The following is a 14,092-nucleotide window of genomic DNA, read 5'->3' on the forward strand; positions in this document are numbered from 1 at the left end:
AGCATTGTTTTCAGAGCACTGTGTTTTACTTTTCCACTCACTTTCCTGCCAGGCAGGCCCCGTGCTGGCAGCGGGTGCCACCACCTTCCCCAGGACAGCCAGGGCACGGGCTCCATCCCCACCCTAGGGCAGCCCCTTTCTCCCTCCCTGTGCTGGCTCCAGCCCAGTGGGATCAGATTTTCCTTTGTTTAAGTTCATTTTTCTTCACTGCAGAGCTTTTCCAAGCGCACACGTGTGTGTTATTTATTGAGTTTCTCTGAACTTTTCCTCTCGCTTTCCCTCCTGTCAAGGCCCGGAGATTGTACAAAGCCTGAAAGTAAATAGAAAATGCCACGCTTGGGTTTTTTAGGTCACTGTAAACGACATGCTTAGCTGCTTCCAGAATGCATAAGCCACGGGATGTCGTCTCGGGTAAACAGGGGAGGATGAGGACTGGAAAGGTGTTTCTGGCTGTAGGTATGAATAAATCAGGGTCACGCAGACGAAGTGTATTTATGTATTCAAAAAGCATTTTTTTTTTTTTATCTCAGAGCCCTTTTCCCTTTCCCTCAAACCATCCATGTTCTTCTGTTAACAAGGATCTTTTTATATCGCTGGGTTTTCGCATTCTGCCAAGCAGCCTATCACAAGAAAGCCCAAATCTACTAAATAGTAAAATGAGGGATTATTTCCACTCATCTGTTGACAGACATTTCTCCAAATTGGATCAAATGATTAAAGGTATTAGAATGACGTCGTGCAGATCCAGATCAAATCATTTGAAACCTTGAGACTGTTTCTCCTTTGCTTGGAAGGAACCACCAGAAATAGTTGTAGGCACTAATTGCCCATTATTCTTACTAATGAGAAATTGTTAATTTGGATCTTTGAGTATTTGCTTGCTTGAACCCACGCACGGGGAGCTCAAGATGGAGGGGCCGTGCAGCATCTCGCTTCAGGCTGTGCCGGTCGGAGCCTTTCTAAACGCCTGAATGGTTCTTCCTCGAATCGCTTACACGGAGAAGAGGGGTTCAGGCTGCGAAACCTTTCAACACCTCACGTATTGCGAAGATGGCACTGCTGAAAGTCAAATTCAACCAGAAGAAACGGGTAAAACTAGCCCAGGGACTATGGCTCATGAACTGGTTTTCAGTGTTTGCTGGAATCATTGTTTTTAGCATGGGGTTGTTCCTCAAAATTGAGCTCCGCAAGCGAAGCGAAGTGATGGACAATTCTGAAAGCCATTTTGTGCCCAATTCTTTGATATTGATGGGTATATTATCCTGCGCCTTCAACGGTTTTGCTGGCAAAATTTGTTACGACTCTCTGGATCCCACTAAATTTGCCAAGTGGAAACCTTTGCTGAAACCCTACCTGGCACTATGTTTCCTCTTCAACATACTCATTTTCTTCGTCGCTCTGATTTGCTTTCTCATGCGGGGCTCTCTGGAGAGCACGCTGGCTCAGGGGCTGAAGAATGGCATGAAGTTCTACCGGGACACAGACACCCCCGGAAGATGCTTCATGAAGAAGACAATCGACATGCTCCAAATTGAGTTCAAATGCTGTGGAAACAATGGCTTCAAAGATTGGTTTGAAATTCAGTGGATCAGCAACAGATACCTGGACTTCAGCTCCAAGGAAGTGAAAGAGTAAGTGACTTAGTGGGGTTTGTATTGCATAGTATCATGATTTGGTCAGCATTAGGCTAAAGAAACATACATCACAACAGATGCTGACTGCAGGGTTTTCTTGTATAAAATGTTTTTCTTTTTTTTCTCTGCTCTTGCCTTAATAGAGATGCCAAATGCTCAGTGAGATTACCTTCTCCTCTGCCAGATTCCTCTAACATTATCCAGAATGTAAAATGCAAAGCAGTAAAATGCAATTCCCACTCTTACATGGTGCAATGTAAACAGACTTAAAAAATATCTTTTTTTTCTATCTTTTACCTCTTTATAAACTCATTACACCAAGCCACACATTCCTACTCCCAAAATCAAGCGTGTGGCTAACAGCAAAGTATCAGAACCTCACTGTACCTAAAGCAGATTTCCACAAGACCTAAGTTCCCATGCAGAGGCCACTGGGTTGACACCGCTTCTAAAACTCCAATTTAGATATTGGTAAGTAATGAATCTCATGAAAAGAAGCAGAAACAGAAATGCTTTACCAATAACTCGTGTGTTTTCAATCCTTAAGATTTAGAATTCATTCTTAAATTCACTCAGTGGATTGCTTCACCACTGTGTCAATTTGGGTCTGTCAGCATCCATCGATATTCCCAGCTTTATATACTGTCTCTTACAGTCAGGTGCATTGTATGTTCTTACACATGTGAAAAAAAAAAAAGTATAAAATCTATATTCATGCTTATTTTTTTAAACTTAATATGAAAACTCACTAGCTTCCTCTATGCTAACCAGAACTGATTGTTGACCAGAACCACCTTAATGGCTCTATTGTCGGTGTAAAGAGGTATTAATCTCAAAATAAGGTTAGGCGCAGTAAGCGCAAGTAAAAAATAAACATGAGAACAAATGAACTTTTGAAATGAAAAAATTAATGCTGAGCATAAATAGCCACAATCTTTTAATAAATTAAGCCGTAGAGGAAGAGATTTTTATTCTGATTTCTTTGGGAATGTCACTCGTTAGGTTGGTACTGGATGGTTACACAGAGAGGCTTGTAAACTAGGAGCCATCTGCTTTTTAAATATACTGAGTATGTTAAAAACGTCTGAAGTACTCTTGAAAAAAGCTTTGTGCATCTCGTAGGATCCCTGCTCGACTGTGTAAATGCTACTTCATTTGTGTGCCTCTCTGCATATTGTTTTGACTAGCTGGTGGTCTGCAGATTTTTACAATTCTCAACCAGGACGGTATAGTGAAAACTCTTACAGGGTTAACCTATCGCACTGCAGGGTTATAACAGATACATTCACTATTTAATAAGGGAGTATTTGTGCTGCGAAGGTATGCCTGTGGGTATAAATAACTACTTGAAAACATAATAAGTTCACCTTGCCAGCATTATATGGAGATTTGAGAGCTATAACTTAATCCATTAGCAGTGGAAGGACAAAGCACAGAGGGAAAACAAGGTTATATTGTCCTTAATAAACGATGTCTTATTTGGGACCGAGGCTCACAGCAATTTCTTTGTGCTGCTGAAACAGGAAATAGGGCATTAAAATTTCACAGATTGATGTTAATGAGTGAATTCAAGGTTTGAGCTACATGGTGAGGCACAAACTCTGCTCGTATTCCTGGTGGGATCTTCTGGCCCCTTTCAAGTCAGTTGCAAAGTTCTCCTTAATTCTAGGGAAGGTGGGAGTCCATCCTCAGCAAAGCAATTTTTAGGTTATTTGTAGAATTAAGGTCTGGTCCAATCTCTCTGGATCTCGTGGAGCATTTACACATCAATGGGAATGAACCGCATTTGGTGTTTAGATGTATTTAGGCGCTGATTGCAAAGTGGAATTTTGCCTCACTGGGCTTTTGTCATCATCTCTCTCTATAACACAAATTTAAAATATTGTTATTAAAAGCTACAAGTAACTCTCAGTGTTTGTTTGTTTGTTTGTTTCCTTTCTAAATCACCAGGGCTCTCCATTCTGTACCATTTTCTAAGTAAAATGGTATTTATTAGAGTTACAGTGCTCTTATTATAGTTTTCTTCTGTAGCCCCAGTGGAGCTACTCATGTTCTAAATATCTCCTGTCTAAACATCTTGATAAGGCACCGGATTAAATGTATATTTATTGAGAGCAACCATGTTCTCAGATGAATTATAGTCGGGAAGCTCCTGCAAGGACTTCAGGAATTTCTGAACATCTTGTTGCTGAAACACATTTCATGTTTTAAATACTGGATACCTTTCCAAGCCAATAATAAATGCATAGCCCCTTCCTGGAGCTATTGTCACAGAAGAGAAGATACTAGATTTGCTGGATCAATGGTTTATCAGGGTATAGTGGGTCCTAAGGCTGTTGTGAGTCACGTCGCCTCCAGCAGTCCTTCCACCCTAGCTATGCAGTGATCAATCACTCTTTTCTGATTGTTTTTCATTAACTTTCTCACTACTTTTCTTAAACATCACATTCTTTGAGGAATTCACTCAAGAGGGCTTGTGTCCATAAAGAAGGGTTACCTATAGATTCAGAGCAACCTTGACATGGAGAAGGGTTTTAGGGAGGAAAACCACCCAGGAGGAATGTTACTCTCTAAAAAAGGGATGCAGAGAAGTTGCATGGCTAGGAAGCACTGTGGAAAATCTGTGTTTCATTTGCTTCCTTCCATGTTCAAGTTCACTGCAGTGTGTCTTTACATGTATGTGTGCATTGACACGTCCTTCTGCCTTTGCCTGCACGCAGTCGAATCAAAAGCAACGTGGATGGACGGTACCTGGTTGATGGCGTCCCCTTCAGCTGCTGCAACCCCAGCTCCCCGAGGCCCTGCATCCAGTACCAGGTCACCAACAACTCGGCTCACTACAGCTACGACTACCAGACGGAGGAGCTCAACCTCTGGGGCCGTGGCTGCCGGGAAGCCCTCCTGCACTACTACAGCAGCATGATGAGCTCCATGGGTGTCGTCGTCCTCCTCGTCTGGCTTTTCGAGGTAACCTGTTGGCACGGTGCCCTCTCTCCCTCACCCTGCTTTGCCAAAGCTTTAACTTGGCCAGACCTACATCTACTTCTGACCCAAAAATCTGTGTACAATACATCAATCACCTGCCACTGTTCTGTGGCAGGGAAATCCCACATAGCAGTGGACATCTTCAGCAGGCCTGGAAGGTCCCAGCCTGGAGATGGGAAGCCTGGTAGTGGGCTGAGTGTCCCCAGAGCAAGGGGAATAAAAGGACCAGCTTTGTGGCCTATGCAGAGAGCTCAGCTCTCCAGGTATATTATTTCTACCCAGGTTCCCACTAGTAGGGAATAGAAAGTACTTGGAGCAGTGCATCAGAAAGAGATGGCATCAATTTGTGGGACAGAAAGTGTAATTAAGTGTTTTATGTGGTGATAAAAATAACACAGGCAGAGTGTCCAGCTTCAGATCAGCATTTGATTTAAAGTCCTCCATCAGTTCCATTAATGGTTTTGGCCACAAACACACACACACACACACACACACAAAGGGTTTAGGCAAAGCAGACAGATTAATTTTATTTTAGTGTACTTCCAGAAGTTGTTGTATATGTGTAAACAGGTGAGAATACTGCCCAGTACAGATGAGGGCACCAAAACCTGAAGTTGTTAAATACTGTCCATTAGATGTGAGAAAAACATGTCCCTCTGCCCTTAGGAGACAGCCAATTTTCTCGCTGTGGTGTTTAATCAGTGCTAATGCGAAAGGAGCATGGGATGGAAGGGGCACGAGGGCTGGCGCGTGAGGGCTGGGAGGCAGAAGGGAAGGGAAGAGAAAGGAAGGGTTGCTGCAGGGTGCTGAGCAAAGCAAGCTGCTTCTGACACTGGAAACGGCTGCTGCCCAACTGCATCGCCTATCTGAAATGGTTTGGCTGTTTTTCTCAAAATTTGGAGAAACACAAATAGAAAAAGATGCACTGTATTTTGTTCCAAGCACAAGTCTACTCCTCCCTGGGAGGAACATGCTTTTTAAAAATAAAACAAACATTTACCCAAATAATCTACAAACTGAGTGGGAAAATAAAACCATCACAAAGTTACTCCATGTTGTGTTATTGTAAAAATAACTACTCTGCACACCTGGTAGATGTCCTACCTACTTGTAGCATCGTTATGCTGGTCAGAAAACAGAAGTTTTTGGCGCCTATCAGCACAGATTCAAGTGTTGAGTCCTTGAGGAGAGGGCAATTTCAGCTGTATGTGAAAATCAGAAGGGGATTCAAAAGCTCAGGGGAAAATTGCACAGAAATACTAAAGCCAGCTGTGAAAAATCATGAGTAGAAGCCATAACATAACTCTGCTGCCTTCTGGGAGAGCAGTGATAGTGATACATTAACATTAATAGCAGCGATAAAAATACAGCATTTTATTTCTAACTTTTCAAATTCCACGCTGGTAGTGTTTTCAGCCTGTGGAGTAATGAGAAATATGATCTTCTCTATTTCCTTCATCCATTTTGAAATGAAATGTGAGATTTTTTTTTTCAGGTAATCAGAGGACATTCAGGGCAAAGCTTTAAAAAAATCTCGCAAGCACTTGCAGTCCCAGGTTATATTAATTGGCCCTCCCGGATATTTATGACTCGCCTAATATACCACAGTAACAGGTCCAGTTCTTGGTCTCAAACTCTCTCTGCTTTTAGGGGAAACTTTGAAGGGAGGAAGCAAAGCAGGAAGCAGACAGCAATTTATCCTCCCTTGGAATACAACCACTTTCTTTAAGTTGCAGTCAGGGTAGAAAATGGTTTTCTACCGAGTAGCAGCGCAGCAGAGGCCTGGGCTCCTGGTGAAGTCAGGCTTCAGCCTCACCAGGGTGGAACACGGTGGGAGTGGGGCTGTGGGCTCTACATGCTGTGTTTCACTTTCAGCCAGCTTGCTGAGAAATTACGGGAAAAATGCAAACACAAAAGTGTGTCCTGTGTTACTTTGCCTCTGGGACTGGTGCAAGCCAGAGCTATTGGCACCTCCTGTGTGGCCAAAACCACTGCAGGGCCTGCGAGGGCTCTGCCAGCAGGGCCTGGGGCACTGAGGGCTCCTCACCACTGTTACCTCCAGGCACCAAGTCTCTGCGGCACTGCCTTGGGCTCTCAAGTGTCTGTACAAACCTGTTTTGAAGTGTTAGGACTTCTATTTGGAAAAACTAAATATATGCAGCCTGCTGTATTTTCTGGAAGTATATTATTATCTGCATACTGCTTTTACTAGCAAAGCTGTAGGCTTCCCTGGAGTGACAATCAGTCATGAGGGTGACAAAAAAAGATCACACGGTGCCCTGGCTAAGCCGCCTCCGGCTAAACCCTGGCAAACAGATGGGCTTGGTTGCAGAAGGTCAAGCAGAGCAAGCCAGGCCATCTTTGTGACCTGCCTCAACCAGCGAAGAGAAAACTGGTGGCTGGAATAAAGCCTTTCAAATCAAGGGTGGGAGGGCAGCAGTGGTCCCCAGCCATGCCAGGGCCTTCACCTGTATAAAATGTGTGGTGCCAAATTCATGTCATGCATGGCACCACAGAGGGAGCACAGCACTGAGCTCTGGGAGGTGGGAGCCCAGGAGAGGCACAGAGTGGGATGTGCACTGCACATCATGTGCCAGGGGGGAACTCAGCACCAGAAGAGGCACACAATAATCTTGAAAACCTGCCCGTAAGCAGCAGGGGAGCAGGGACAAACTTGGAGAACTGAGTAGGATCTACAGGTGTAGATCAAGAGGCTAAGCATGCTGTGGTGCAGGGGGATGCACTAGATGCAGACCTAACGAGCCCTCCCAGCCCTGGAGAAATGTCACAGGCCTGTTCTTCCTGCCACTCTAAAGCTGCTGTAAAATGACAAGAGTTTTCATGACGGTTTGTTCACTGGCCAGGGTAAATCATCACTGAGTAAGACTGGGCTAGCTGTGGGACCCTGCTCTGCTGGACTTCTGGAGGCCATCTGGTCCAAGCCCCTTGCTGAAGTAGGGACACCTAGAGCAGGTTGCCCAGGACCATGTCAAAGCAGCTTTTGAACATCTCCAAAGACTAAGACTCCACAACCTCTCTGGGCAACCTGTGCCCATGCTTAGCCAACTTTATGTTGAAGTAATGTTTCCTGACATTCAGAGGGCACTTCCTGTGCTCCACTTTGTGCCCATTGCCTCCTGTCCCGGCACTGGGCAACATTGAAAGGAGTCTGGCTCCATCTTTGCATCCTCTCTTCAGGTATTTATGTATGTTGATGAGATCCCTCTGAGCCTTTTTGTCTCTGGGCTGAGCAGCCCCAGCTCTTTCTCGCTTACATTATTGGAGGGGTGCTCCAGTCCCTCAGTCATCTTCATGGCCCTATGTTGGACTCTCCCCAGTGTGTCCATGTCTCTCTTGTCCATGTCTCTCTTGAGCCCAGAAACTGAACCCAGCACTCCAGGTGTGGCCTCACCAGTGCTGAGCAGAGGGGAAAGGACCACTTCTCTCAGCCTGCTGGCAACAGTTTGCCTAATGCAGCTCATGAAAATGTTAGCCTCCCTTGCCACGAGGGCACGTTGCTGACTCACGTTCAGCTTGGTGACCAGCAGGACTCCCAGGTCCTTTTCTGCAGAGCTGCTTTCCAGAAGGCAGGTCACCAGCCTGTTCTGGTGCCTAGGGTTTTTCCTTCCCAGGTACAGGACTTTGCACATCCCCTTGTTGAACTTTGTGAGGTTCCTCTCAGCCCATTTCTCAGGCTCATCAAGGTCCCTCAAAATATTTCTACAGACTTAGCTCAACTCTAAGTATCCCTACAAAACTGAAGCATGCTGAGGCATTTTTGAGGTAGCAAACAAGTCCAGCTTTCATTCATAATTTCTCTGATAATGTGATCCGTGCATTGCATGCAGTTTTAAGTGTCCTAGCCAGGATTTGCAAATGGAAAGAGATGGGACAATTGAAAAGCTGACTGCATGGAAGGTTTGAAATACATAACTTACAACATAAATTACTTCAGCAAAACTGATGGTTCAAGGCCCTATGCTATCATATGGGAAACAGATTAATTTAACAGATTGTTGTCTCCAATTTTCTGGACCCTCTTCTCATCTGGCAGAGAAGACAGGCTCAGGTCAGAGGAGGTGATGAGAGGTTGAGCATTTCATACAGCTTTTAGCAAGCCTCTTACACCTGGGGGCTCAAAACTCTTTCTGAGTAGGACTTTTAAGAAAAGGAAGTCTTAAACTGAGAGAAAATGCTACAGAATCTCATCCAAGGGCAGATCAGCTGCTGCCTTGAACACAAGCATCTTCTTCTTTAAAGCAAAACCATATTTAGTGACTTAGAGCCTGAGAGTACATCTAATTTTGCTGTCAAACGGTGGGACTTAGTAAGTCAATCACAAGAAAAAGCTACTGCTGACATACAGTGAGGTAGCACAGGCAGAGAGCAACATGGAAATAAGCTTTTAGGTCCAGACCTGTTAATATATTAACTTTACTCACAATAACCACTGTTACGAAAGATATTAGTACCGGGAGTGAGAGCAGGAAAACTGGGTCTCACTGAAAGGAAGATGTCAAACACTATAAATCTTGAGACTAGAATGATATGACTTTCCCCTTCTTGTGGCCTTTGTAGAGTGGTGCTTCACTTGGTTAAAGTCATTGTCGTATTAGGTAGGTCCACAACAAAATTAGACTATTTCCAGATTCAGGGTCATGAGAACCTTTTTTGAAGACCAAGGAGTCAGGTGTCCTGTCTTCCTATGTTAAAGAGGATGAGAAGTTGCATTTGGATACTGAAGTATTTGGTGAAGTTTGTTAGACCAATGTTTTTCCCTTTTGGTTTGTTTGACCAATGATTTTCCCTTTCTGGCCTTTCTAGTGAAGGTAGAAAAACATCTGAAAATGTTGAGGGTAACCAATGGTAGCTTTAGTCTTCCAAGAGTTTGGAGACACCGATCATACATAGGCAGGATGACCAGGGTAAAAAGTCTAACGACTGGTCCACAGAAACACATGCTTGAGCTTGTTTCAAATGAGTCCAAAAACCCGATGTGAATTTTGCACTTGGCCACGCTATGTGCCTGATACCCAACTTCAAGTCTGCCCAGCTGCCTGAGGCAGTTTGCAAGTTTCCTCCATCTCCAGTTCAAAAGCCTAGCAGCAAGCAGCACCTTGCAGGTCCAGGGCAGCTCTCAGAGGTGCCACCATGTAAACAATTCCAAGGATGCCAACTTCTTTAAACCCATCATGGTTTTGGAAGACCAGATGTAATCACTTCCTTGGGAATTTGGATAGGATAACCAGACGCATCATCCACCATTTTCAGAACAAATCCTATGAGGTTGTTAGCAACAGTAAGTGGTCACTTGTTCTCATTGGTGTTAGAAGATGAGAAACTGACTAAAAACAGCCTCTGGAGGCAGGGTGGAAGACAGGGATAGGAAGCTTTTTCTGACAGTCTCTGTCTTCTCCTTTGCATGGTGCAGACATCGGTGATGGTTGGCTTGCGCCTTTTGCACACCGCTCTGGAAAGCATCCCAAATCCTGAAGACCCTGAGTGTGAAAGCGAAGGGTGGATTCTAGAGAACAGCCTGAAGGACACTCTGAAGTCTGCGTTAGAGAGCTTGAAAAAGATTGGTAAGTTCAATCAGGTGGAAGCAGGCGCCGAAGGGGCTGAAGGAGAAGAAGCTGGGAAGACTCCAGCCATCACAACGGTCAGTTGAGCTCCTAAGTGATGTGGACTTTGATAAAAGAGGAATGAAAAAAACTGAGAACTGTGAATACCTACTTTTTAAAAGCTGTGTATCAACCATCAGAATACACATTGCTACACATGCTTTTTTTATATATATATATTATCTAAATATGGGAGCATACAGCATAGTGCACATTGGGATAATGCATTTATCCACATTACGAGTACACCACATTCATAACTTCTGGGGGAAAAAGACCCCACTAGGACTTGCAATACTCACATGTTCCCTTACCAGGGATGGTTAGTTTTCAAAAAATAAAAAAAAAAAAGCTGTTGTCACACTGATCCATTCCATTTTGTTTTGAAATTAAAAGTGAAATTTGAATGTTAGTATTTTTTCCTCAGGTTGGTTTATCATCATACTCTACGTACCTTAGCTTTTAAAGACAAACAGCTTGGTTTTCTGGAGAATAACATGTTAGAAGTCAAAGGAAGAACAATTTCCAGAATTGTATATAACGTAGTATTTTGACAAACCTCTCATATAATGTGATTTCTTGTTAATGTGCTAAGCAATGGTATTTTCTGCTGTATTCTTAAGGTGTACAGAATAGAACAAATTGCAAACTTATACTGATAATTTATGTACTAAGCAAACATTGTAACTTAATGAAACAGAACAAGTATGAAAACAACACCAAGGTAAGATTTATGGGTTTTGTTTCTGCTTTTTTTTTTTTTTTTTTTTTTTTTTCAGCCAGTATATCCTGAATGAGTGTATTGTAGACTTATGCTTCATCTTGTACTCAAACAAGCAGAAGCTTAGAAGATTCCTCTTCTAGTGGGTGGAATCAATGCTATAAGCATGTGCCAGCTATGGCTATTCTGGATGTTTTTTAAAACTATGTAATCTCATAGCTTTCTCCAGGGTATTCAAGCCCAACTACTTTTAAAATAAGAAGGGAGAAAAAAAAAAAAAAAAAGAGTACTTGGAACTAACACTTTAAATATTTTCCAGGGTCCTAGCAAATGGATACAATTCATCCACAAGTACTCCAAGCCTCAAACCTTGAGGCCAGGGAAAAGCAAGTTTAAATCAGTCCCCAGCATGCAAATTTTGCAACATATATTTTCCCTCATCAGTGACATGGTGCCCACCATTATATCTTTTAAGTCAAAGGAAAGGTACATTTTGCATGTGGTACATCTCTGCAAACGTTGGTCATAGCTGGAGGACTTTTTTTTAATACATAACTGCAACAAAACGTGGAAAGTTGGCTGTGGTGTGCAGCCTCCAGTAAAGGAACAGGGCATCAGCTTGTGTCTTTCTGCAGCTGCCACATAAGCTCAGTTAGGGGGAAAGAAACCAGAGAGCAAACCCCCACCTGTTCCACACACCAGCCCTGACATCTCTGTCCCTCAGCTAAGAGCCACGCTCCACACTTTTTTATTGCTCAGCTGTGCAAAACCTCTCCTTCCCTGGGGTATACCTGGGAGAGTTTTCTCAGCAGGTCCTGTCCACCTGGCCAGTGGCCAGTCTTCAAACAAAGCCATGTTTGCAGCTGCCTCATTACTGCACAGCTCGTTAATTTTCATTTGCAATCACGTGTGCACTTGCCCCAGCAGAACGGCAGAATCACAGTTCCTCCGGCTTCTGCTCAAACTGGTAAGTAACTCTGAGGATGGGCAGAGCAGTCCACAGGTCGGAGGAACGGGTTTGTACATCAAGCCGTGGTCTGCGTCTCAATGGCCAGCTGCACGCAAGGCTCGATTTTGGCAGGTATTTATGGCACCCTTCCGTTTATTTATTTTATTATTTTTTTAAAAAGCTGACCAAAACTTTTAGTTACAACAAGAAAAAAAAGGCTAAGTTGAGTCTGTCCTTGTGCACGTAAGAGCAACTAGAACGAGGGCACCAACATAAAAAGCCAACTTGCAATTCACCACAGCCTATCATCGATTGCTTTGCTGAGGGAAACTCTGCACAGCAGAACTGGGTAGAACAGAGCAGATGCTTTCTTCTTGGTAAGAAACCCGTACAGGCAGCTGCTCAGCTCAGCTGGCCCGCAAGAGACGAACAGGGTTTTCAGTGGCGTATGGCATGGCCACGTTTATCTGAGAAGAGCTTTTTGGAAGAAATACATGATGAATAAGGGCTGCATTACAAGGATTACAGTTTTCCTTGCAAGGCTTCAGTGTGCTGTGATCCACAGCGGTTAATTGACCAGGTATCAGGTTTTTCAAAGTGATGTAGATTTATTGCTGTCCTATAAATTTGGCTGAGGCCATTCCTTTAGACAGAACTCTCCATTTTCTGTGGTCTCTATTTTATTCACCTTGTTGCCAGAGACATAACAAATTGTCAAATTATTCTTTCAAGACCACCTTGGAGGAGCCAGTTCCAAAAGCAACAGTGTCATTGTATATCTTGGAGGTATATCTAAGAGACCATCCAAGACGCATTTAAGAGGAATAAAGCTGGAATTGGGGTTTCATGCACATAAGAATGAATAGTATGTATGCTAATGCTGTCTAAAATAAAGCCTCTTGGTTAATGAAGATCTTTGTAACATCTCATGATTATTGCAGGATTGTAACATGATTGCTCTGTAACATACTACTTGTAATATATCACTCGTCCAATATTAAATATATTTTCTTGTGAGATGGCAAATGCTGTTCTAGATAAAGATATCTCTGCTGCCTGCAAATGTAAGTTTAGGTATTAAAATTATATTGCAAGAAAAATCTCTTTAAAGAAGATGTTTAAATACATACAATTTAATACAGATTTCTTTAATTTGCATTACTGCTTTTTGCTTCTGAATTTATTTTTTGACCCATTTTATGCACTCCTATAGGGAAGCTTTTCACCTTGACAAATAGCTCTGAGAGAAAAACTGCCACTTGTCGTATGATCGAGGTGTGTAGACTCCTAAATCGCTTTCCTCTTTCTAGAAATGGAATTTGGCAGACCGTTTTAGAGCATGGTAGACCATTCTCTTGAAAGAATTACATCATCTTCATGGGTCTGGACTTCAAGAGCTCAACTGAAATCAGTGGCATCCTCAGGATCATCAGGAATCAGCTAAACTGAGTTTATAAACCCTTTTTTTTTTCCACCCCATTTAATTCAAACTTGTAACAGACATTCCAAAGAAAACATTTCCACTATTTTAAATTTACACCTAAAGCTTACATACCCAGACCTGCTGGCCTGAAGCAACCCAAGAACTTCCAGAGCAGTGCCCTGATTTTCAAACCAATAAACTTCAGAAGGATGTGAGCTTAACTCAAACAAACCAGGCCACTTCTTTTTCGGTGCCTCCATATGGATTACTGGCTTAAATCCAAGTACCCATGTCTGAGATCGAACCCCAGGCCTTGTAGTGCCAACTGCTGAGAAATATCATTTATTGTTCAAAACGTATGGCTGCACAGGAACAGCAGCTACGGTGACATTTGTTTGAATGGACACAGAACATTCATTAAATGCTTTAAAGGAGAAAATATAAACAGCTTCCTTAAAGCTATTAATGCCTAAGTAGCCTTAATACAATTGATGAGATTAGCCTCCATGCATTACATGAGCTTGGACATTTTATAATACCAGACAACTGCATGCACGCAGCTTAGCAGAGAGCATGGGAATGCTATATCAGGCTCCTGGGGATTGCGCATGAACCAGTGCTCAGGGGAGGGTTTCAAGGCTGACATAAAGAAAGGAGGATTCCCTAAAACTATTTATTTTCACCTGACGTGTTTGTTCAGTTAAAAAAAAAAAAAAATAAAAAGCATTGTTCATACAAGGATCGAAGTAAAATGGGGAC

At 43.0% G+C, this 14,092-nt stretch overlaps 1 protein-coding gene across 1 annotated transcript; it reads left to right on the forward strand.

Moving 5' to 3' along the window:
• The first annotated feature begins 1,050 nt into the window (after positions 1-1,050).
• PRPH2 (peripherin 2) lies at positions 1,051-10,303 on the forward strand. Its single transcript, XM_005015300.6, has 3 exons — positions 1,051-1,631; positions 4,355-4,601; positions 10,051-10,303. Exons 1-3 carry the CDS (start codon positions 1,051-1,053, stop codon positions 10,285-10,287), a joined length of 1,065 nt encoding a protein of 354 aa, XP_005015357.1. The 3' UTR covers positions 10,288-10,303.
• Positions 10,304-14,092: the final 3,789 nt, after the last annotated feature.

Source organism: Anas platyrhynchos, chromosome 3 (assembly GCF_047663525.1).
Source record: "Anas platyrhynchos isolate ZD024472 breed Pekin duck chromosome 3, IASCAAS_PekinDuck_T2T, whole genome shotgun sequence".
NCBI classification, from domain to species: domain Eukaryota; kingdom Metazoa; phylum Chordata; class Aves; order Anseriformes; family Anatidae; genus Anas; species Anas platyrhynchos.